Source organism: Chaetura pelagica, unplaced genomic scaffold (assembly GCF_000747805.2).
Source record: "Chaetura pelagica isolate M959 unplaced genomic scaffold, ChaPel_1.0 scaffold423, whole genome shotgun sequence".
Lineage (NCBI taxonomy): Eukaryota > Metazoa > Chordata > Aves > Apodiformes > Apodidae > Chaetura > Chaetura pelagica.
In genome coordinates, this window is record NW_009952686.1 from 527,324 (window position 1) to 552,687 (window position 25,364).

The following is a 25,364-nucleotide window of genomic DNA, read 5'->3' on the forward strand; positions in this document are numbered from 1 at the left end:
TTCTTTGCTGTGAGAGTGACAGAGCCCTGGGACAGGCTGCCCAGAGAGGCTGTGGAGTCTCCTTCTCTGGAGACATTCAAACCTCCCTGGACACGTTCCTGTGTGATGTGCTCTGGGTGACCCTGCTCTGGCAGGGGGGTTGGGCTGGGTGAGCTTTCCAGGTCACTTCCAACTCCCCAGATGCTGTGATTCTGTGAAATATATGATTTAACTTAAATAGCTTCTTTTTACAGGTGAGGGTTGGGGTTTTCTTAATACACTAACCATAGTTCTGTCATGTTCCCTGTGTACACACTGGAGTGCTCTTCTGGAGTAGCATGTCAGTGCCATTTGGTAGGTATCCCCATTATATAGAGACAGTCTCAGTCTGAGGGCTCCTTGGTGCTCTTATTTGTGAAACTAATGGCAGTTTTTAGGAATAACCTATTCAGTGTGGAGAGACTGATTTTTAAGTGGCTGCATCAATGGACAAACAGTTACAAACTAAGCAAACTGGTGGAACTGATATTGTAAGCACTGTTATTCTCATACAACATTACTGTGAAAAGCACAGTATCAAAATGAGGGCTGCTGTCTCCATATATCATTTTCCATTGCCTGAGATTACTATGAGTAAGTTGAAGGATGGTCTTCTAACTCCTTTCAATTTCTAACAAACACTGTTTCAATTTATTTCATAAAGCATATGAAACAGCCACAAAGTGACAATGAGAACTGCTAAGCTATAAAATGAAATTACCTTTAAACTTCATGTTACTTATGTTTAAGATTCTCATATTCACAGAGATCTGCTCTTAGATACATGTATTTTATTAAGAACAGACACTTTTTTTAACAAACAATGAAATAATTATTTCTAACAGTAACATAATACTCCTTTTTTATTACCATGTGTATTCATTAAGAAGCTTGACTGCTAAAGATACAGGGCATTTTAAACAAAATCAGCTGTATCATTTGGAAATGCCTGTGTCAGAGAACCTGCTGTGCACTTCAAGTATCAAGGAATCTTTCAGAAAGACTTTTACCAGTATATTTCCCACAGGTATTTTCCTTGTTATACTTTCTTCCCTGTGGAAACAAACATTTTGTTTCATTTCATGAAAGCTGACCTGCCAAGAAGGAAATACAAAGAAAACTTCCCACAATCTACAGACAATTTCATGCTGTCATTGTGCAGCACTACTGTGTGTTAAAAAACAGCAATTTGACCATTAATATAAATGGCTAATTTTTTAGTAACTTTCAAAGTGCTATATACAAACGAACTGGAATAAAACCATAAAGATTCATACAAGTAATGTTCTGATAACTTTATATTGAACAAAAGTAAGAGGTTTTTCCAAAAATGGCTATGCAGTGGTTATGATAACATACAGTAGCATTCATGGTACAATTATTTCTGATATTTTGAAAAAATTATATTATTATAGTTCCGAGTTCTAGTGTACCTGACCATCAGTTCATTCTTTCTGGCATTTCCATTTTCTTAATCTTATTAACACAACTGCATAAACATATTAAGTTCCTTTTCATATTTTATCTTCTTTACAATGGTGACCTCAATAGCAAAGGAGAAAGCTAGAAAGCAAAGTTGCTACAGATAATAATATAGATTTTGTGATCAATCATTTGTGTGTTAACTATTCTTTTCATTGTTTGACTATTATTATTTCTATTATTCATATTTTATAGGGTTCTATTCAAATAAAATAAGGCCAATAAGAATGAAGTTAAACATGACTTTATAAGCAGCAATAGAAAACTGGTGGAAAGACTGACTACAAAATCTTCACCTCTCTAGAAAAATGCTGCTAAGACAAATACATCTTGACATTTATTTTTAAAACTAGCAAATCTTTAAAATATGAGTCTGAAACTTACAAGCTTATTATAAAGCTAAAAGCCTTGTAAAAATCAACTTCCTGGAATTCTTCTTGTTGTAACCTTGAGCCTTAAAATGTAAAACAAATTTACAGTTGCTGCTTCAAGGACTTTGCAAAGCACTTCCTATCTCTAATTTCACTGCTTACAAGACATAACCACCAAAACTGTAAAGTAACTAGACCACTGAAACCAGACAGAAATAAAGTAAGATGATTTTGCTGCACCTCAGCAAGAGAAACTTACTCAACAGCTGAACCATACGAGAATGGTCACTTCTACCTGGAGCACTGCCTACTTTTAGTTTCCACTCAAGTTTTAAAATCTTGAGATATTTCAGTCCAAAATTTGCAAGGTTTGCGTGGGTAAATTGCTTCAGAAGACTGGTAGCAAAACACAGGAGCCTTTCAACTGCACTGACCAAAATGTGACAGTGAAAAACAGTGGCTGAACAAAACTTTGTTTGTTGTGTTCTCATGTGAAATCAATTGGGGTACACAATTACAGTCACTGTAGACTGGAGCTTAGAAGCTGTGAGTCTGTTAAAATATAGCCAATCTCTGAGAAACTCTGCTCTGTCCAACCAGCAAGGTGGTAAGAAAGAACTATCCCAAACTCAGTCATCATGCACGAAGACAACACAGGTTGAATAAAATTACATTTCTAGTAGAGCAGGGAAGTTCAATTCACACAGAAGAGTTAAATTCACTGTGATAAATACTAGGCCTGAATAAAACTGAAGAAATTATCAGTTCTATTTGTCTACTATTAGCTCTAGTTTGAAATTCTCCCAATTTTCAAGATTTTATTCAAAATAAACTAAGAGAATTATAACTCTTGCAGTACATCTCAGTTTAAAATCACATGAACCCTTGCACACACCAATTCTGATACAAAAAATGGGATGGGTCAGCAGTGCTTAATAACTTCATGGAAACTCCTCCATCCTTTCCTTGTCAGTTGCTGACATTAGGAAGTCCTTCTATGCAAATCAGGAAAGTTAGAATAAACACAGGAAAATTTCATACTAGCATCTTTATTGAGGTACTTTCCTGTCTATTATTTGCAAGTTAAGGATCTTATTAGTTGCTCAAATTACGATGACAATTTATGTTGAACAGTTCCGGGACAAGATGCCATGCTACAAGTACTTATTAGTATTGGCCTCACTGAAACCCTGCAAAAGAGACCCTCATCCCAATTCCAGACATCTGAACTACTGTTAGATAGCCAGAGGATCATGTTGAAGATCATCATCTTGAAGCCAAGTAAGGTCCTTCCAAAAAGACTCAGATACATTCTGTGCACTGAGGAGACACAATTTTTAGTAAATAACTTCTATTGAAGAAGAGCTACAATACCTCTCACTGCCCTACAGCCTCATAGAATCTATCACCTCTTCATCACTCACTGAAGAAAAAAACAAGAATACACACAGAAAATGAACTGCTAAAGAGACGTCATGTTTTCACTTTCAAGTTAGGCACTACAAGCTTGGTTTCAAGCTCTGTACCTTATTTTCTTCTTCAAAATAGTAAATGTCAGCTGGAATTTTAGGTTCTATGGATTGCTCTAAAGTTAACTTGCTACTTCTTAATCCTCCAATTACAAATAAAAGGGAAAAAAGTCCAGAACCTCAGTTTTAATAAGCAGTAAAAGTGAAAAGAAATATGAGGGGAATTACTGAAGGCTAATGGCCATCCTGATGAAATTATTAATACAAGTTCACACTTCAGAATAACCCAAGACCATCTCTGCATATATAACTGCCCAGCAATGACAATGGTTTTGAGAGTTCCATCTTCTGCAAACTGTTGTAAGAATCAAGTTAATGCTCAAGTGTAATAAGAGCTCTATTATATACTAGTGAATGACTGAACCACTTACTCCCTAAAAGTTAGAAATAAAACAATTTTCACACCATTTTTTTTCTTTTTTGTTTTTTTCTTTTTATTTTTTCTTATAGCTCCAAATAGAATTGGTACAGTACAAAAATACAGAAGGTAATTCAGCTGCTGGAAAGCATATCTGATTTGTTGTGTCCCACAATTTTATAAAAGCTATTCAGCTGGAAGGCAATAAATGAGCATTGAAGTGATTTACACACTTCTGGATCATAATTTTTTACACAATGTTTTATTTTTAAAAATATATATATGCTGTATACTATTATGTTTATTCTCCATGGTATAATAAAATCATAAATCTATCTGATGAAAAATGGATTGTATTCCAATTGTATCACTGTAGCGCATAGAGCTGCTCTTATCATACCACTTACAAAGATCAATGGTAACTTGAAAATGATTTCATTCCATGCTACCTCTAATATATTAGCAATAAAAGGACTCTTTTTAATTTAAAAGTCACATCAGCTGCTGTCCATCTTCTTTTAAACTCCTCTCCATTTCTGAAACTGACGTATTACAGAGGCGAAATATCACCTGGAAACTACAGGGCTACTTTCTGATTTTCCTTCTGAAAATTAGTTTAAAAACAAACCTAAGTGTCTATTCAGCAGAAATACAAAGCTCTTCCTAACAGGCATTGTTGTGTACCACACCTTAATCCAATTTCCTGCTCTCTTTATGTATAGTATCATTTGGATCTTAGAAAAATCACAGCAAACAGGTTCTTCTGATTAGTTCCTAATTAGGGACTGTGTCCTCAAGATGGGGTCAATCAGTCTCCTTAAAAATGTACAAATAGTTGCATTGTAATTATGTTAATGTAAAATGTAACATAAAATAACGACTGATCTAAAGTACCATTAAGAGGAACAAACAACTGGCCTGCTTCCCCATAGCCAGAAGTTTTCTCAACCAGCAGCATACATTTTACATACATAAAAAATAAAAGACTAGCAAAGAATGCATTCCAAAGACTCACCTTGATAATAATTTTTATAACTCTTAAGATGACAAAATCGCTTTTATTTGCAGTTGGAGACAACACATCTGCCAAAAATGCTGATGCTGTATTTCCCCAGATATACAAGACCATAGCAACTCAAAACATAAGTACCTATGACAACAACTCAACTCCAACTAAGAATCTACATTTCACTGATGTCCACAGCTGGGAAATTGTGATACACAGCTGCACCAGGCAGGGGTCCACAACAGCTTATTTCCTGTATCTTCACAACCATTGCTACCATGGGATTATTAATATCACAACTACGTTTGTCAACGCTGGTTTATTTAATTAAAATATTCAAAATGTGAGACATGAGTTATATAAATAAAAAGCCTGAAACCTGCCTCAGCTTGGCATAAGCAGTATGACAGTAATTCAGAAATGAACTAAATCAGTTTTGTGAGATAACAGCAATGGCTTAAGTCCAGTCAGAAAGCTGCTTGGGAGCAGAAAAAGACCTCCAAAATGGAGGACCAAAATGTGGGATTCAATAAAATTATACAGCCTTAACACAAAACTCTTCTATTTGTTCTGTCTCCATCTACACTTTTTTAAAGGGGCAATTAGTTTATTTACTTAAGACCAACTTTCACAGATCAAAGTATTTTAAAGAGATTAAAGTGTTTAGCCACAAAACACTGCTACCACTTTTCAAATAAGGCACAAATCCTTGAAGTTATTTTTTTTGTAGTTATGCAAAAAAATCCACATCAACAAAGAACTCTTCCAAAGAACTGCTTCTATAGCATTAACATTTGGAAACCAGTATGTTACAAAGAAGTGGACAACGTAACATATTACCAAAAAACATTCTAAGAAAATTTGTTACAGCTTTAACAGTTCTAACTGAAATAGGTAAAATAATTACTTATATAAGAAAGATTATATATATATTTTAACTTACTTGCTTTTTCTACTTCCATTAGAAATGCTTAAAGAACTTACTGAGTTCAAACGTTATTTTTTTGTAAAAATCTGTAGCTATTTTAGTGAATAAAAACAAATCACATAGCTGTAGGAAATACCACTACCATAGGAATACATATTTCTTCCTCCACTATCACACCTACTGCAATAATTACTAAGATTGAGGTGATTCAACTGTTAAAAACAACACACAGAGAAAGACTGTAGCACAAAAATTATATGGCATTAACAATTTGTTGAAATGCTCAAGTGGTTAAGGTGAAATTACTACTGAAATAATAATGAGAATTTTAACCTGAAACTAGAAAAGAAAGCAAACCCAGATTTCTTCCTAAATGTAATGATTTTCACTAATATTTTTTAACACAAATAATTTACCTAGAAGAGTTCTTCTTAATTTTTTCATCAAGATCACTAAGGATTTGTTGAAACTCCAATTCTCCAGGAAGGACATTTAACAAACAGTCTAAATTGGATGAATCAAGAGAATACTCTCCTCCCCATTCCATTTTCAGAATCTGTAAAACAGATACAGAAAAGTGGTCAAAAAAAAAAATGACACAAAAATCAGACTACAAGTATAAAAATAAAAAAAAACTTTGTTCCTTGAAAATAATTAATAAGGGAAGCATTTATTTAAGGAATTACAAAATGGGTATTGAACAGTAAGCCCTGTGCATGCTTCTGACTAGGGTCCTAAGAGAGGGACAACTCTAAAATAAAAGCAGAGACAAACTTAGTAAATTGTTTTTGTAATTAAAAAAACCCAACCCATTCTTTTACCTTAATCAGAGTACTAGCTTTCTTAACAATTTTTTTAAAAAGTTTAGTAAAAAAAAAATAAAATCACTACTATAACTGGAAAGTATAAAAATAAATAAAATAGAGGGTAAATTGATTTTCTGTGTGCTTATAACTTCTGCCAAAGGAGTAACTGCTTTCTGGAAATTAGGACATAATTGCAAATAACTAGAAGATAAAAATCCAGACTGAAAGCCCATAATGTGCCAGAAAAAAAGTATCACCTTGCTCCATACACATTTTATTCAACAAATAATTTGCTAAAACACAGGTCAAATCCACCATCCTACTCAAACTAAGACACTAAATCCCAGAAGACTTTACATCAGAAGCAAAGGAGTAGCACAGGTTTTTTTTTGTTTTTTCTGTCATCTCTTTTTTAAGAAATAATGAAATTGATTTTACAACCAGTCATTACTTGCTAACAAAGTTAAAGACAAAAATTACATGGAAAGTGGAAACTTATTGATTACCAGTATATTTCATGTCTACTACTTAGTATTTAATTATACTATTAATATTGCAGTACCAACATAAAGGACCAATGTAACTATTTAGATGCACACAATGTTTGAGCAACAAAATACAATTAATTAATAAATACACTACTCTTCTTACAAGCCAAATTCTTTTATGAGACAAATGCCTAGAGGCACTACTATAAAAACAGATTTAGAGCTTTTCTAAGTGGAAGGCCTACAGGACATATGCTCCAAAAGAACATCAGATTAATATGAAGGGTCAAGATGACAGAATTGGTCAAATATGAATATAGAACTACAAGTAGTAGAACTGCACATTTCTTCAGCAGAAATAACCCCAATGATTCTGATTTTGCTCTTTCAAAACAAAATCAGAAAAAATGTGAAGTTCTTTCAAGCTTATTATTATCTCACACATCTGAAGTAAAAATACAATATTACAAAATATTTCATGGGCAAATAATTTTCTTAAGTTCTCAGAAGTTACAGAATATCCCTTTGGAAATAACACCTCAAAGACTTCCAGCATTTTAGAATGTAGCTCAGACTCGGTCACCTTTCTGGTTAAAAGGTTGGAAGTAACCCAAATACATCACGTTATTAATTGAGGGAAGATCAGTCTTTAAATATAAGACTCAAGGTATCTTGACAGATGTTACTACAATTAAAGACACTGTATTTAAAAGCAGAAGTTAAAAAGCATTCTCCCAAATGCTGAAATAACGAAGTTAGTAGTTCTGGCAAAAAAACATATTAACAGTAGGTCAAGTTGGGAAGGTTCTGCAACCAATGGAAAACCATTAAATAGCCCATTACACAATTGAGATAAAAACACTGAAAATGCACCTGTTCATTCATATATACTTATATTAAGACATGATCACATAAATCCACTCCCTTTTCAGAAATATCTCAAGAGTTAATACAGGATGTGATGGTAACTCTATTAAATACCAGTAACTCAATCATCTTTCACTCAATTGTACTTGCAAAACAGTCATTGACTGGTGTAAAATGTATTGGATAACAGCTACAGGTAAAGCAAGACAGTAACAGCTTGGAGTGATTCAGAGTTTTGATAAAATAGCAGCACAATCAACATTTATATTACTATTTATTCCTAACTCTTTTCCTTCCAGGACAGCCAAGGGAAGCTTATGTTCCTCGGAAAAATACCTGTGTAGTTTACAGACCACTTCCTGTTTAAAAGATTCATCACATGAAAAAAATGACCTTGTAAACATGACAGCCTAGTTTTCACATATGCATTCTTGTAAGAGTTCTATGTCATACTTTGTCTCACTTGTCAAAACAAGGTAATTATTCCTTTCAGACGGGAAAAGTAATATTTTATTTCAGCAATTTTCAAATCCTATTTCAGGTGGTCAATAGTAACCTCTTTTTAAGAAAAACTACTTATTTCTCAAATACAAGACTATCATATGAAGAAGCAAAATGCAAAACCATTTTGTAGCAGCTCTGCTCTGAGGACAGGCTGGGAGAGTTGGGGTGTTGAGGCTGAAGAAGAGAAGGCTCCAGGGAGACCTGAGAGCAGCTTCCAGTGCCTGAAGGGGCTCCAGGAAAGCTGGGGAGGGACTTTTCACCAGAGAGGGCAGTGATAGGACAAGGGGTGATGGTTTTAAACTGAGAGAGGCGAGATTTAGGTTAGACATCAGGAAGAAATTCTTCACCATGAGGGTAGGAAGGTATTGGAACAGGTTGCCCAGAGAAGCTGTGGCTGCCCCATCCCTGGAGGTGTTGAAGGCCAGGCTGGATGAGGCTTGTGCAGCCTGGTCTGGTGGGAGGTGTCCCTGCCCATGCAGGGGGTTGGAACCTGATGATCTCTAAGGTCCCTTCCAATCTCAACCAGTCTATGATTCTATGAAAAGTGCTTCAGAAGGAAAAAATAAGTACATCAAGATCTACAATAATTCAGATCAACCACAAATTCTGCTGTTCTACAGTTTAACCAGTGTCAGGGCCCTGGCTGCACCAACAGGCTTTGACTGCCTGATGAGTTGGACTCTCAGTGGACCAAAGTGCCACACCCAGTGTACGCCTCACGTGTCACCCTTGGGGCAGCAGGATGTGATCAGCTGGCAATGACCCCCCTGCCATCCAGGTTATCTCCTTCTCTCCCAGCCAGTCACTGCTGCTCCTTGATAGCCAGGATAATGCAGCACCCCTCTAATGGCAAACTCCCCTATTTTTGTTAATAATAAATAAAGACACCCCCTTTTTTTTTTTTCTGCATAGGAGATGAATTTAACACTTGTTATTATGCTGCACAGAAAGTATAATTCTATAATATTTGTTTACTATTCACTACAGTGAAATCCTGCATGTTTTGACCCACAAGACTTTAGAGAACATTCAGCTGCAACTCACTGTGTTCTTATCTGTAACAGGTATAGTTCTTTCCAAAACATATTAGAAGACCATTCATCAGCATTAAAATGATGTATCTGTCAATCTTTTTGGCAGCTACTCAAGAAATGTAATCCATGTACAAAGTGGCTTAAAAAGAAATACTTTTCAGGTCTCTTATTTTAACCCATGGTATCAAGGCAATTTAACTTCATTGCCAGACTGATATTGTATTTAATTTGCTGATTTCTAAATCAAGATTTTTATAAACCAACACTCATTATTTCATAAGTCCATAATTCAGTCTTTAAGAAGTCATTCATGAGTTAAAGAACTGTCATTGATTTCATTCACTTAGTGCCAATGTACTATCTCAGCCCTTGTCTAATGAGACACATTTCCAATTACTTAATGTACTAAAAAATAGTCTTCATGAGGGTTGTAGTTACAAAACATTTTTAATGCCACAAATAACTGCGCAACAAGTTTTTATTCTTGTAATGTTCCCCCTACAGACTTTCCACATTTGCTGTTGTCACAAAATTGTATTTACATGTTTTTTTAATATCAATCAGTTATTATTTGCCACACACATAACACACTGTGCTTCATATCTTTCAAAGAAAATTCCTCAGTATCTATAATTAAATTTGTAACCGTATGGAACACAGTTTTTCTCACCAATTCTGCGATTACACGAGAGCAGAAATAAGATACAACCCACACTGGAACTCAAGAAACACAGTCCTCACTGTGGATGAAGCACTAAGCTGTACCTTCTATCTAAAACTGTAACATCAAAATGCAGATCCCTGATCTAAGGCAGCTCTATCAGCCATTGAATCATCAATCCTGCCTAAAGCCTTGAGGAAGAACTGGATCTGTAGCTTTCTTAGAATTCCTATATTAAAAATCAACCAGTGCAAATGTCTGTAAAATATCATATGCTATTATTTTTTAAAACCCTGTGGGGTTTTCAAATTGCTTTGCTTGGTCCTGTTTTCTAGGCATATGTGTATGGTGTTGGGTGGCTGTGGGGGGTCTTGGTACTGAGGCAGGGTCCTCAGGGGTGGCTCCTGTGAGAAGATGCTGAAAGCTTCCCCAGCTCCAAAAATCTGGCCCTGACTCAGGCCAAGGCCAAGTCTGTAAGTGACAATGGACATGCCTCTGCCACTAACATCAAGAAGGGGAAATGAACTGCTGTGAGACCTCAGGGTGGAGAAAAGGGGGGAGAACAGTGCCAGAGAGGATGGTGAGACCTGGAGCAAAGCAGACACACCAAGGGCAGTGAGACTGGAGGAAGAGGTGGGGTGAGATACTTCAGCTCTGTTTTTTATTTTTCTTTGTCCTGTTTGCATCTGATTAGGGATAAATTAAATTCATTTTCCCCCAACTTCAGTCTGTTCTGCTCGTGAACCCTCCTTGTCCTTGTCTTGACCCACCAGCTTCTAGTTGGATTTTCTTCTCTCCATACCACCGTGTGGGGAAGGGTGACTGCGCAGCCACCTGGTGCTTTGCTGTTGGCCTAAACCATGACATGTAGATGCAGGAATCTAAAATTAAGATCCATGAGCTCTCCCTGCTGCCTCTCCCCCATTCTGTGAGTCACACAAAGTGAGATATTAAGAATATAAAGAAATCATCACTGCCTTTTTAGATTTCCTGCTACTCGGGACTGGTAAGAGACACTCAAAGACAAGGAGAGAATTCTCATTTACATAAACTTAATCAAACACAATTGGTCAAGTGCAGTGTCTTCAAACAAGGAGTGGTGCCATCTGGAGTTGCAAGGAAACTCCTAAGGAGTTACATGAGAAGACAGGAATAAAGCACAACATGATTTCAGAACTTCAGAAGAGAAGAAATGGCCATTTTCTGCAAAGCTCTTGAATGGAACAGCCCAATATTGTCTTCGTCTCTCATCTAGTTACATGTAGTCAGAATCCCATCATTTACAAATCCAAGATTCAACATTTATAAATAAACCATTCTTAGACAAGAAGTCGATAAACAGTAGTTATCCTACCTGTGAAAAGTCAGGGGCATTTCCTACCTTCCCATTAGTCTTTACAATTACTAAAACCATAAGCCTGAAAATGTTTGTTTGGTTTTTTCTTTTCCTTTTCTGGCTTTCTTTAGTAGGGATAAAGACCTGGTGCAGTGTTGTCTTCTTTAGAAATGGTTTAAGGCCTTACCAAAATAAAATCAGTAATTCACTTTTCTGCCATTGCCACATACACACAAACACAGCATAAAATCCTCTCATGCCATTGTCCCTCATTAGGACGACATCAGTCAATCTCATTGTCAAATGCATAAGCATTATGAATGCTGGATGCTTTACAAATATTTTCCAATTACAGAAATAATTACCAAGCACTAGACTAAAGTAATCACTAACACATAGACAAGAGAGTCTTATGAGTCTAGCGAGAAATAGATACCATATGTTTTCTTATAAGTCTTTTTTGGTCTAATGGTATTTGCCAAGAAAATATAAAATAACTTGGATAATTTTTAAAAAGCATATTTTCTATAGCTACAGCTGAGGATTTTAAGTATTGAGTGAATTTTGCATCCTGTTATGAGAAAATGCCCAAGCCCAATAACTACTTTCCCCAGAAAGTCTTCATGACATTGTGATTGCTTCTGAAGGACAAGAATATAAGGTACCTCCTACGTGTGAGACTAATGGTGCATCTAATGCAGAATTGTCTTCTCAGTTTTGTCAAAAGAGATGCTATTTAGGGATAATATGTGAGTTTTCTCATTTTCTGCTACTTATAAACTCAGAAATAAGAGGCAATACTTTATAAACCCCCAAGCCCCTCTCAGAAATATATTCTGAAGAACATCTGCTACTGCCTTCCTATCTTGCTTGTTATTAATGTCTAAAATTGCACAGGTTTATAAGGACTGCATTGAAGGAACTAATCTTCTTACACACAGGTAAAGAACCTAACAGATACCATTTTCAACTGAAAACATTATAAATATATACTAGCTACCTCCATTCTAGACCATAAAAGCCTTCTCTCTTCTTGTTTATTGGAAAAACCTCCCATCCTGACACAATACTCTTTGAGTACAATGGTATTTAAAGGAAAGAAATTTCAAGACCTTTGAGGTCTTACAGTTCAGTAGATCAGATACAGAGTTGTTAGAAATTTAACAGGAAATAGCCTTCCAATGAAACTATTATATTTTAAAAGAATTACAAAAGAAAGCCTGTGACCACAGTTTTTAAAAGGTAGGCTGCATTTCAGTTCTGTCACTCCCGCACATTCTATTTTCTTCCATTACTTCTAAATCTAAAGCTGAGTGTTCAAAAAACGTCAATTTTATAAAAATGAAATACAGAAACTTTCCAGAGAGATAATGCGTAAGTGGGCTCCAAGTTTATAGTTGCAATGTTAAAGGCTTATTTGGTATTATAAATGTCCTTGATTTTTTTCCCTTAAATACTATTATTAAAGCTTCTTACTAAATACTACACAGGTTCATATGAAATATTTTACTGATCAACTGCAAATGTCCATTAACATTTTTGGTCCTTTATTTTGTTTGGTTTTGCTTGCTTTTAATATTTTGTTTCTTAAATCAAAACTTTAAATCAGCTTCTGCTGGCATAATTCAATTTGTAAAGGTTTAATGGCTAGAGATAAACATAACTAAAAATGACAGCTCTTGACCAACTTATAATTACCTTACTTATTTGGAAGCTCAAGGCCCTTGTCCAATTAAACTTAGTCTTCCAGACCCAAATATTAATTCAACACAGATGATAGTATTTTTTTGTGTTAGGCCTACATTTTATTTTTTTAAAGTTCAGCTTTTAACTGTAATCAAGACAACATATTAGATTTGGTACACAGAAAGTGTTTGCTAATACAATCATTCAGCTCTTTTCCAAAATAAGCCACGGGATGTGCTAAGTACCTCCACAACTGGCATAAACAAGGTAAAGAAGAAAACTGAGGTCTTGCCTTGCTTATAGTCCAAAGGACTTTCTCCTTCGAGGTTTAGTCACCTTCCTGGCAATAAACTCTACCTTAATTTGAAACAAATCTTATTAAGAAATTAACACATAATCATTTTCACCTTTCTTACAAATTCTACTCTTGATTTTGACACAGTTTTTAGACATTTATTTCTCAGATCTAATTTAAATCACCCATAGATGCAGGCTGCTAATCCTGACCCCTTTCCCAAGTTAGTCATGGTCCTTGCACCATTGTAATGGACACAAGACTTAAGGGGCCAGAAAACAACTGTAATTCTTGGGTTACTGGTCAAAAAGATGTAATTAGCAAAGTGTTAGAGTAGTATGTTATTCACACTACTGCAGGTGAACAAAATTTAGAAAGTCAACACAGGAATCTCTTATTTCAGATCCCAATTTTTAGAGTTTCTAAATGGTTTTTAAAAACCTTAATTCAAAACTATTAGGAAGCTCCAGCATTTTCTCAAAACTCTTTTGACAACCCTAGGAGTCCCTAATAAATAAAAAAAGAAGATGAACCTTTACAGTATGAAAATACTTATGATGGGACAATAACATTTAGTAGAGAAAAATACAAAATACTGATGTTTGTCACACAATTTTTTCTCAACTTCATTTAAGTGAAATTTAAGTGAAATTTCATTTATATGACTTCTGAAATGTCGAAATTTATTTCACTTTGACAGCGTACTGAGATGTTTTAAAAATACTGAAAATACCTATTTAGTATAATGCTCTTGCTTTAAAAAAATTTTCTACTCACATTACTTTTCTATTTCAACAAGCTTTTAACAGCTGCTATCACAAACAAGCAGGAGATTAATGTGTTACGTTACCAAAATATACAATTATTCCTAGCTCCAGTGGTTCTGGAGAAAAACAGCCACCACATACTATCAAAACAAATCAGTCTCTTACATAAAATACTGACAGAAAAGTAAATTATGCCTTAGAAATCAACAAGAAATGTTTAATCACTGTGTGCATTAGATTCTGCTGACCATGGCCTCTGCAGAGGCACACCAAAAGTCTCTGGTGACCTTTATCTCCATTTATTAGGACACGTCTTTAGGAAAAGGTTCCAGGTCCCTTCCCTTCCATTTGGCTGAATGACCCTTTCCAGGGAACAGAAGGTGGAAAGTGGGATGTCTGCTAACCACAAATACTGACACTACCTTATGATTTTTTCCGGGTTTAGTTTTGTGGGGTTTTTTAAAAGAAAAAAAAAGAAAAACACACCTGTCCCACAACTGAAAGACCTGCACTAAAAACGAATTATCCAAGGAAAAGTGTCTCAGCTGACAACTGAACTATATATTTCAGTAGGAACTGAAATGTTAAATTACATCCGCACAAACTAACATATGCCAAAATATAAACAAATTTATGACACTTGCAGTAAAAACACTACATTGTATAAATTGTGAAATGCATTTGTGTTGTTTGTATCAAGAATAAAAATCTGTACAACTATTATGCATTTGAAATTAACCCTGGATCTATGCAAAATATTTCATATTCTCTTTTGCCAGGAGCATCTCCTCTGACCTGCTGTGTTCTGAATGTCTAAAAAAAATACCTTACCTTTTGTACTTGAAAACACTGTAAACACTGAAATGCTAGATTTTGAGCTTATTATTTCTCTCTATTTGCTCTTCATACTAATTCCACAGACAGACACTGGAAAACATGGCCTGATCCAATTAACTTCTGCTTACTAGACACAAGGAGACAGATGGATTCCAACAGAACAGAGGTATATTTAAAATTATGAGCATTTGATCGAGTAACATGGTAAAATCAACACATCTGGGAAGGGCAGCTGTCCCCCAGCCCTAACTAACCTAGAGGAAGTCCAAACAAACCATAACCTACCTGAATTTTAAACGTTCTTCTAATAATACATTCTGTAATTTGTACTTTTTTTATTTCTGCTACTTGTGTACACAAAGCACTATAGGAATATCACTAGTGAATGATGCCACAGAGATACAGAAGTAACTATGAAGATAAGCAGTTGACATTTGTCACTGCCCTCAAATGTAGGGGGTAAAAAAGACAACTCCTTCCAATTGGAAGTGATAGCCTTTCACTTCCACATTTTTATACCATGATTAATAGCTAACAATAGGCTATACAATACACAGCTCTAACACTATGCTGTTTACAATGCATAATGTCCAATCAGTAGCTGAAGGAGGTAACAGAGTATTTCCATCTCTAAGCACCAATAAACGTTCTGCCATGAAATGGCCAATAGTAAGCTTGATTTTCCCTCTCTCTGAGCAGCCCTACTTGTTAGAAACTGTTTGCTGTCAGGTGATGAACTGTTGAGGCTGAAGTGTACTCTTGTCACTTCCCACTCAGGATTAACATCAGAGTGCCATCTCACAGCTGCAGTACTCCTGAACCCACGCTTCCAGGCACAGCAAACCTACCTCCACCTTTTAAAGAATGAGGTAATTAATATTTATTTGAAAGGAGAAGGGACACCAGGTCACAAAGCCAGCATTACAGCTGACAATGCAGAAGCATCCTACAGCATTCCAACACTACCAACAACAGCACAACCAGTGAAATGTTGCGACTCAGCTCAACAGATGCACACAACTGCAAAGGAACAAACAGAAACTTCTGGTACAGTTGCACAAAGGGGCTCAAGAAAACATGCAAACAGGAAAATATGCAACATCAGAGAAAAGTATTCAAACAAATAGCAAGAAATATATCCATTGGAACCAAAAGAAACCTGCAGAATAAACAGAAATGGTGCTTGGCAAAACCAAAACGTCTGATTATGTGGAGAGCAAATGACACACTCCCTATCCCTTTGAGGAGTGTAAGATGCATAAAATACAAAGGAAGGTATTGTGGGGAAAGTTGCTTATTATGTTAATAATTTTCCTCATTAAAGAGCTTAAGGCTAGCTGCTTCAGTAACAGAGACCATCAAGGAATGAGAGCTATGGTGCATCAGCTTTGTGGTACTGTATACTCAAGAGTTTAGAATAAGCTTGTTAAGGAGTAAGTGTTTTAATCTTGTGTGATAATGACTAATAACAACTAAGTACTATGTGTTTTGCTTATTAATGTCAAACCAATGAAGTGCCACTTCAAAGTGTGAAAGTGGCCTGATTTATGTCTTCTACACACTACCAACACAGCAATCTCTAACTCCCTCCTTGATGACACACAATTATAGTCAGTTGCAAGCATTGTACCCTTGTGAGTAGAGTTCCAAGTTCCACCACACAACTACTAACCCCACTACAAAGCAGGAGCTGGGTAAACCACCTACTCCTATTATTTAAATTTGATTAAAACAGGAATGCTATTTTGTTCCTCTCCTTCCTTTGTCTTACTGTTGGCTTCCAGCTGCAACAGGGGAGGTTTAAACCGGACATTAGGAATTTTTTTTTCACAGAAAGAGTGGTTAGACACTGGAACAAGGCTGCCCAGGGAGGTGGTGGAGTCACCATCCCTGGATGTGTTGAAGGGTGGTTTGGATGTGGTGTTGGTGGAGATGGTTTAGGGGAGAACTTTGTAGAGTAGGGTTGGTGGTTGGAGTGGGTGGGGGATCCCAAGGGGCTTTTCCAACCTGAATAGTTCTGTGATTCTGTGATTCTTATTCATATAATGAGCTCTTCTGATTAAAGGCTGTCTTTTACTCTACCTTGAATCACCCACAGCTGAGGCAGGACCTCAGGCTGGTAGGTACTTTTTCCATTAGACCAGAAAACCGTAATGCTAATCTAACTTCCTGATAGTACAAGGTCAGGCTTCTGCAAGTACAGAAATACACATTTTCACTTCTTGCACAGGAGCAGCTCACTGCTGTGCCTTTTAGCTCCCTCTAGGATTATCCTGTACACACATTTCCAATCTGCTTTTATTTCAGGGTTTGTCTCAGGGTGGTTGTCTGCGTTTCACCTCCTCCTTTCCAGACCAGACCAGGGTCTCGCACCCTCCTCTCACATCACGAGTCTGTTGTGCTCTGTTACCCCCTTCACCAGTGTCTCCACCCCGCTTTCAACAACACCCCCTTTCTTCTCTCTTGGCAGTCCTTATTTTGCAAGTCTGTGAGCAACTCTATATAAACCCTTTTCCCTCAGTCACTCTGCTCCCTTACCCCTTTTGTTCTGGGAGATGAATCACTCTGGATGCTAATGTGTTTCACTCTACTCTGACGACAGGTGAAGATGAGAGACTTGCCATTTTGGCATGGCTTAACTGTTCAAACGTTGCATGTTGCTGTTTGAAAGATACGAAGCTAGGGCTGTGCTAAATAACAGCAAAGGCTTTCATGTGTCACCTGGTTTCTTTTCAGTTGTCTAATTTCCTACAAATTCCTAAAACTTTACTCAGAAAATTGCCCCCAAATAGAATTTTTCACAAAGTTCCCATGCCAGAAAACAGAAAAGGAAACCACATAAAAATGAGACTGATCTTCAAACTTGACTAATCACTTACTTCTGCACTAACTTGCCTATTCAAAAATTGAAAGTTTACCTGTACAACCAAGAGACAAAACAACGGATTAATTTTAAATAATACATTGTATATTCACTGACACCAAAAGACGCACAGTGTGCAGCTAATGTATCTTCAGCAATTAAAGCTATATGAATATTGCACTAATTTAAGTTTTTTAATTATTTAACTCAAAGTGGCAGAAAAGATCACTATTTAAAAATAACATGTAAGATGCAAGTCATGAAAAATTGATGTGAAACAGTAATCATTAAGACTTCAGCTCACTCTATGTAAAACTATTACAGCAAAAAAATTCCTACCAAAATCAAAGTCATTGGAAAAAGAAATGTTATTACCTGAGCCATTCATTCTGAATCCTTAATTTTATTGTCTCTGAAGTATACTAGCAAGCTGTTTGAATTTAAAAAAATAAAAAATAAAAAATAAGGAATAAAAAAAAAAATGGAATCACAAAGGAGAATATTAAATTCTTTCTCCCTTTTCCTTCTATTTGCCCTTTGGTCTTTTGTTTTCTGCTGCAATCCCCCTCTTCATCTTCCCAATGAAAATAACTGCCGGATGACTTTGTGTTAAATCAGAAAAATAATCTATAACTGCATTTTACTGTATTTGCTGCTTAACATATTCCAGCAGTGAACCTAACATTTAGAATCTATCATATCAACATAGTCATCATGATCCAAGCTGCAAATAATAGAGAGTGTCACTGTCAATTTTGCTTTCTCACACTTCCTTCCCTTCACTTCATCTGATTTTAATAATCCCTGTCAAACCACAAACAGTCCAAATTACCTTCTTGACACAGAAGCTTTCAAGGAAGAGACAGAATCTCAACTTTCATTTAGCAACTACAAAAGCAAGCTGTCCAACTGGACAAATATTATTTCCACTCTTGACAATCTCTACAGTAAAGCATGCTTTTAATTTTCACTGAAGCTGCCAAGGGTGTGATAAAAGCTTCTTGTTTAGTGTAGATTGACTCACAGGACTACTAAACCAACAACTGTAATTGTGTTTAAAGAAGCCAGCACTTTCAAGTCAGAGAAAAAATTGCTTGCAAAAGGTGCTGATTGCATGTCATAAGCTAACTGAATTAAGAAAAAGATTATACAAACAATTTCAGTTTAGGAGATCTCATAGGATCAGTTTCAAGATCATTTTACATTTCTAAGATTGACCAAATGGTTGCTGCTAACATGTAATACAAATCAGGATTTCAAGGAAGACTTTATATTCAACTACATCAGCAACAGTCCAAGAAAGGTTAGCATTTGACAACAGGAAACATGTTCAAGGGAAATAAGCTTCTGCAAAAGGATGTGATCTGTAATAATTTTCCTCTCTGTTGGTTTGTCTTCAAAGTAAGCTTGATAACATAACTCCCTGCTTCACATACATCAGTTTAAAAGTAATTGATTTCTCTGATGAGGCACAGTATTGTGTAATTAGCATTCTACTTGAAGTTTACGTGGATTAATCAAAGCATAATACATATCTATATAAAATATTTCCTTCACATAGGCACACCAGTCTCTCTAATCATCTGGAAGTCTATTGCTTCTTAGGATTTTGACTTATTTAAAGTTGCAATCAGGTTTGAAGTGTTACTAGCTATAAAAAAGGAAAACACAATAACGGAGATGCTTCCCATCAGAAGCCTCACAAAAAGTATTTGTTTAAATACCTTAGACTACCCATCCCATGCACAGGCCTAATTTAAGAGTAATCAAAGCTGTTTTAAAAGATTCTTTGGTAACTAGTCAGAATACACCATAACAATGGAAGTGTGTATCTTTGAGGAGTCCATAAAATCACTGTGAAATGCAGAGGTATATGTGTAGATGGTGTTCAGATTTCCACAGCAGGAGAATTTTGCTTTCTACTGATCCAGCAGAATTTTACTGTTCTGAGCTGGCAACTGGCTCTCCATGATCACTCATCTTCATGGCCAGACATCCTCCTGATTGCCTTCTGTTGTTTTTTTTCCCTTCCTAGTGAAGAGCAAGACTTTTAACAGACTCCTGAATTTTCCTCCTTTAGCACTCCTAATCAAAGCATAACACTGATTCTACCACAGGTCTGCATCAGATTGGACCTCTGTGTTCCTTTATTCTAAAAAAATGATCCGATCAAAAGACAACTTAGAGGAGCAAGAAACTCATGTAAGTAACACAAAGAGCAACGCTATTGGCAGTTTTATATAAAAATACATTGATTTAAGCCTCTTTAAGTGAAGAGCTTAGTCTTGACTTAGTCTTGGCTTCTAGTTAACTCAGAGCAGAACTCATAACTGATACCAGCTAGCTTTATAGGTTCAAAAAGGACAGCAATCTCTCCTACCATTTCGGGTTTAAGCACTACTAAAAACATTGGAAGTAGGAGACAGGAAAGACATCTGTACAACAGTATATTAAATTACAATTATACAAATATACTGCCTGATATGAAAGCATGTTTACACCACATCTACTTAACAGTAATCACAGTAATTGTAAAAAACTAAACCTTCTGTCCAACTGATTTGTAGTTCTGTAACTATTAGGGAAGCTAGACTTGAATTTTTTTTTTTTTTTAAGACAGGAGTTTCTTGCTAATTCATAAGCCATATATAAACCATTTTTTTCAAATGGTTGCTCAGAGGTAGCTTTGTCTTCCCAGACCATACTCTATATTTCAATCCAGTTTTCTCTCACTCAGTAACTTATATGATCAGATATTACATTTTTATTTCTTGGCAGGAATTACAAGTTATTGAAACTATGATGCTACAAAAGAATTTTTAAAAAAGCCTAACCCAGTGGAACTTTTAAAGAATATTTACTTACAATACCTTTCCATTACTGCTGAAGAAAAAAGAAAGGAAAATAAAGGGATAGTTATCGTGAATGGAACTTGCTTCTCCTCAAGGATCTCAAACTGTGCTCTCATGCTCCAGCCTGAAGCTCCTCCTTATCACAGGGCAACCAAGAGTCCTGCAGCTGTCAGTGTATTTAAGAAACGTGTCATATTTGATGGTGAAGTTCATCTACCTCTGTACTGCTAGGCGGTACATGCCATGGAAATGCCATGCGAGTATGATTAAAGAATACTCATGGAGAACTCATGGATTGCTAACAGCCTGGAGGAGCAGGATTCGGGGTGATAGTGGATGAGAAGCTCAACATGACCGGCCATATGTCCTTGCAGCCCGAAAAGCCAACTATGTCCTGGGCTGCACCAAAAGCAGTGTGGCCAGCAGGGCCAAGGAAGGGATTCTGCCTCTTTACTCAGCTCTTGTGAGTTCCCCACCTGGAGTGCTATGTCCAGGTCTTGAGACCCCAGCATAAGAAGGACATGAAGCTCCTGAAGTAAGTCCAGAGGAGGCCACAGAGACGATGGGAGGGCTGGAGCAGCTCTCTCTGGAGCCAGGCTGGGAGAGTTGGGGTGTTCAGCTTGGAGAAGAGAAGGCTCCACAGAGACCTTAGAGCACCTTCCAGTGTCTGAAGGGGCTCCAGGAAAGCTGGGGAGGGATTTGGACAAGGCATGGAATTATAAAAGGGAGAACTGCTTTAAAATGGAAGAGGGAAGAATGAGATGAGCTATTGGGAAGGAATTCTTTGCTGTGAGGGTGGTGAGAGCCTGGCCCAGGTTGCCCTGAGAAATTGTGGCTGGCCATTCCCTGGCAGTGTTGAAGAGCAGGTTGGATGGGGCTTAGAGCAACCTGGTCTGGTGGGAGGTGTCCCTGCCCATAGCAGGGGATTGGAACTGGATGGTCTTCTATGATCTTACGAACAGTAATCTGAAGTTCACTCCTATCCATTTCTTAATACTTAAAACATCTAGGCAATTTGGTTTTATAGCTGTTGTAAAGAGAGAAGAATTTATAAAATGGTTAATCTGAACAAAGCTTGCTGAGAAATTTTTAAAACACAAATTTAAACATAGCATCTCCTAAATTTTCTTCAACCAACGGAAATCTGTATATATTTTTGACTATACTTTTTCGTATTAACATCACAGGTCTCATCTAACCACCCAAGCTAGAACTTATTAAGCTTTTATAGTTCATAGCAGGTCAATTTCAAAACATAACAACGTACAATTTGCATGAATACATACCTTTGCTCAAAGTGTTCTCTCTGTAGCCGTTATCTTGCTTTACATTTTATGGGACTTCGCATAATATTCAATTAATAGTTCATCAGTGGTCCTGTGTAAAAAAGAAGGTAGTAAAATTAGTAACAGGTAGCATTTGAGGAAGCAACACACTCGCAGATAACAATCTGAATTGCTTAAGTAGTATATAAAACTGCTCATACAGTAAGACAGTATGCTTCTTAGGTCCATCTGGTAAATAATTGTCCCAGTTCAAAATGTTAAAAAAAGCCTTCACTTTAGGAGCCTCCGTTTCTGTTAATACTTAAAGAAAACATGGTGCTACGTAACACTTCACTGTGTTGTTACAAAGGTACAAAAGCAATGGAGACAAGATATGTGAAGGATGGGAAATTAGAAGGACATGAAGTCTCCCAAAATAGCATACAGTAGCTATAAGAAATACTTAAGACAAGGTCCACATATCTCAGTAGTTTGATTGAGAGTATTCAGCCTTGTGGTCACCCACTTTTAGAACAAGAAACTTAGAAAACAGAAGAGGTGGAAGTGTAAGATGAACATTCGATATATAGAAGGGGCTTTTAATTGAGAGACTTTTTATCAAGGCCCATAGAGAGAGAACAAGGGGTAACGGTTTTAAACTGAAAGAGCATCGATTTAGATTGGATGTGAATAAAAAAAAGCATTGTGCTCTTGTGGCCAAGAAGGCCAATGGTATCTTGGGATGCATTACAGAGAGTGTGGCCAGAAGGTTGAGGGAGGTCATCCTGCGCCTCTATTCTGCCCTGGTGAGGCCACATCTGGAGAACTGGGGCCAGTTCGTGGCTTCCCAGTTCAAGAGAGAGGGAACTGCTGGAGAGAGTCCATGGGAGGGCAATAAAGATGACTGGGGGGTTGGAACATCTCCCTGGAGAGGAGAAGGCTGAGGGGAGACCTTGTTAATGTCTTTAAGTATCTAAGTGTGGAAGGAGGATGGAGCCAGACTCCACTCAGTGGTGCCCAGGGACAGGACAAGGAGCAACAGGCACAGGCTGGAACATAAGAAGTGACATTGAAATATAAGGAAGAACTTATTTATGGTGAGGGTGACAGAGCCCTGGGACAGGCTGCTCAGGTTGTGAAGTTCCATTCTCTGGACATATTCAAGACACCCCTGCATGCAGTCCTGTGGGATGTGCTCTGGGATATCCTGCTTCAGCAGGGGGTTCGACTAGATTATCTCCAGAGGTCCCTTCCAACTCTGACAATTCTGTGATTCTGTGAAATTCTTCACTACGAGGGTGGTGAATGGGTAGGACTGGAGAGTCTTTAAGGTCCCTTTCAGCCCAAACCAGTCTGTGATTTTCTAATTATCCAGCTGTATTAAAAGAACCAAAGACTGACTGCTGAATCCAGCAGTAGCTGTGGATACTAACGTATTGAATCAAATCAGGTGGCTAAAAACTACCTTGGCAAAAACATCATACAATATTCCTGGACCAGCCACTTAGCCTGTGCAAGCCCTTCTGTCCTCATTCAGCAGGCAGTTCCACAAGCACTGATGGTGGCACAGGGCTGCTGATTGCAGTGACTGCCTGTTGGCTGGCTGGCCACTTAGCAGCTGTGCCAGTTTATGATTGCATATACATTGAAATAAGTATGATGAAAATGACAGATTGCACATATTAGACTCAAGAACTTAGTGAGAAATAACCTCTACAGAGAACCAAAAGGGTTGTGTTTATACATGCATGCTAAACATACCTGAATATAAAGTTCCATCATTTTTAACAGAAACAAAATGCAAAAAGCATCTCAAGTATTCTGTTCACCTCCTTTTGTTTCACAAAAATTTAAGTATTTTTACAAGGCTTTCTACATTTATTAAACTCTTGCTTCATTCAGTACTGTTCATTAAAGTGATTATTTATGTGGTGAAGAAGTGGGATCTCTTAGCACTTCCCAGGGTTTTAGCTGAAGTGCCCCAGGGCCAAAGTTCCTGTAACTCAGCAGTTATGTAGACAAACCAGCAAAGACTAGGAAGTTAAAAAGAACTGCATGAACAATTGACAATGGGATAGTCCCTGCTCTTGACCAATACTTTCATATCTGCATTTTAAACTAAAAGTAAAACCGACAAAGCCTGTCCTTTTTGCACTGTTTTTTATTACTTTTCTGAAAACAGAGGTTATGCAAAAAGCTGTATCAGAAATGACAGCAAGGTTGTAACTCCAGCCCACAAAAGCCAAGAAATTTAAAGTTAAGTCTGACATTCAATCCTTAAATCACGCAATTGTGCTTTATTTTAAAAAGCAACAATGCAAGTTAATGACAAGTTGTCAGCCCTAATTTTGAATTGCCTGAAGTTTGTCATTTGGTGTTTGTGTCACAACCTTAATGTTATTTAAATGTAGTTTTTAGTATCTATTATTTAAAAAGGTCTACTTTACGACAGCAAAAAGCTTTGATGGAATAAACCTCAAAGTACACTGCAGTGCTGCTATGCCACTTCATTAGAAGTAGTGCATAAAACATATGCTGTTGACAAATCTAATTCATTAAAGGTGAGGTAGATGCACTTTAAAACAACTGGATGGCATCATTATCTACAGTTCCTTTTATAAATTATTCTTCTTTTCCCTTTTGACTGAACTTGTCAGTGTTCCCTTTACAGACTGTGAATGTTTTTGCCTTAAAATTCAATACCTTCAACATGTTTGGACAAGTTAAATAAGTAGCGTATTTGCTAAAACTGAAATGATAAGCAGAAATGTTCACACTGATTATTTTACCTATATTAACTAATGAGAAATAAAATTAAGCAACAATGTGTAAGAGTTCCAGCTTTACCAAACATAAAATTTAAAAATGAAGAGAAAATTATAAAGTACACCAGAGTAACATTCTGGCAGCATTTTGCATTACTATTCAGATGACTTGGATTTGATACTGAATTGAATTCTTCAAGAGAGAAGATCAGGCACATCACAGAGCTGACAACTAGCTGACACACTTAGTTGTAAAGGGAAGAGTTGCTTAACTATGTTACTTAGACTTTTAGGTGAAGACCAGTATTGACACAGGAACTACAGGCTAAACGAGGTCCATAAATATAGTTAAGCTGGTATGTGAAGCATGGCTCATCAGAGAGGTGAATTCCTTGAGAAGCCTTCCAACAGATAAAAAGACATACACCTTGACAAAAAGTGATCACATTCCATCTTAGAATACTGTTGTCTGTGGGAACATGGAAGTTTATCTTCTCAGCTCAGAAAGAATTAATTCTTTCTATCACTGTGGTCTTTAAAACCCAAATCACAGCCCAGGAACTTAACTGAATCGATTAAAAAACAAAGTTTTGAGGACTAAATATAACAAAAGTTATGGTTAAATTCCACTAATTATATGCAGCCA

At 36.7% G+C, this 25,364-nt stretch overlaps 1 protein-coding gene across 1 annotated transcript in view; it reads right to left on the reverse strand.

The window, feature by feature from the left end:
• Positions 1 to 6,243, reverse strand: part of KIAA0825 (KIAA0825 ortholog) — a 19,170-nt gene extending 12,927 nt beyond the window's left edge. The window contains exon 1 of the mRNA XM_009993780.1: positions 6,109 to 6,243. Within this exon, the coding sequence (XP_009992082.1) occupies positions 6,109 to 6,239 (131 nt within the window). The 5' untranslated portion in view covers positions 6,240 to 6,243. The remainder of the gene's footprint in view (positions 1 to 6,108) is intronic.
• Between the last annotated feature and the right edge of the window lie 19,121 nt (positions 6,244 to 25,364).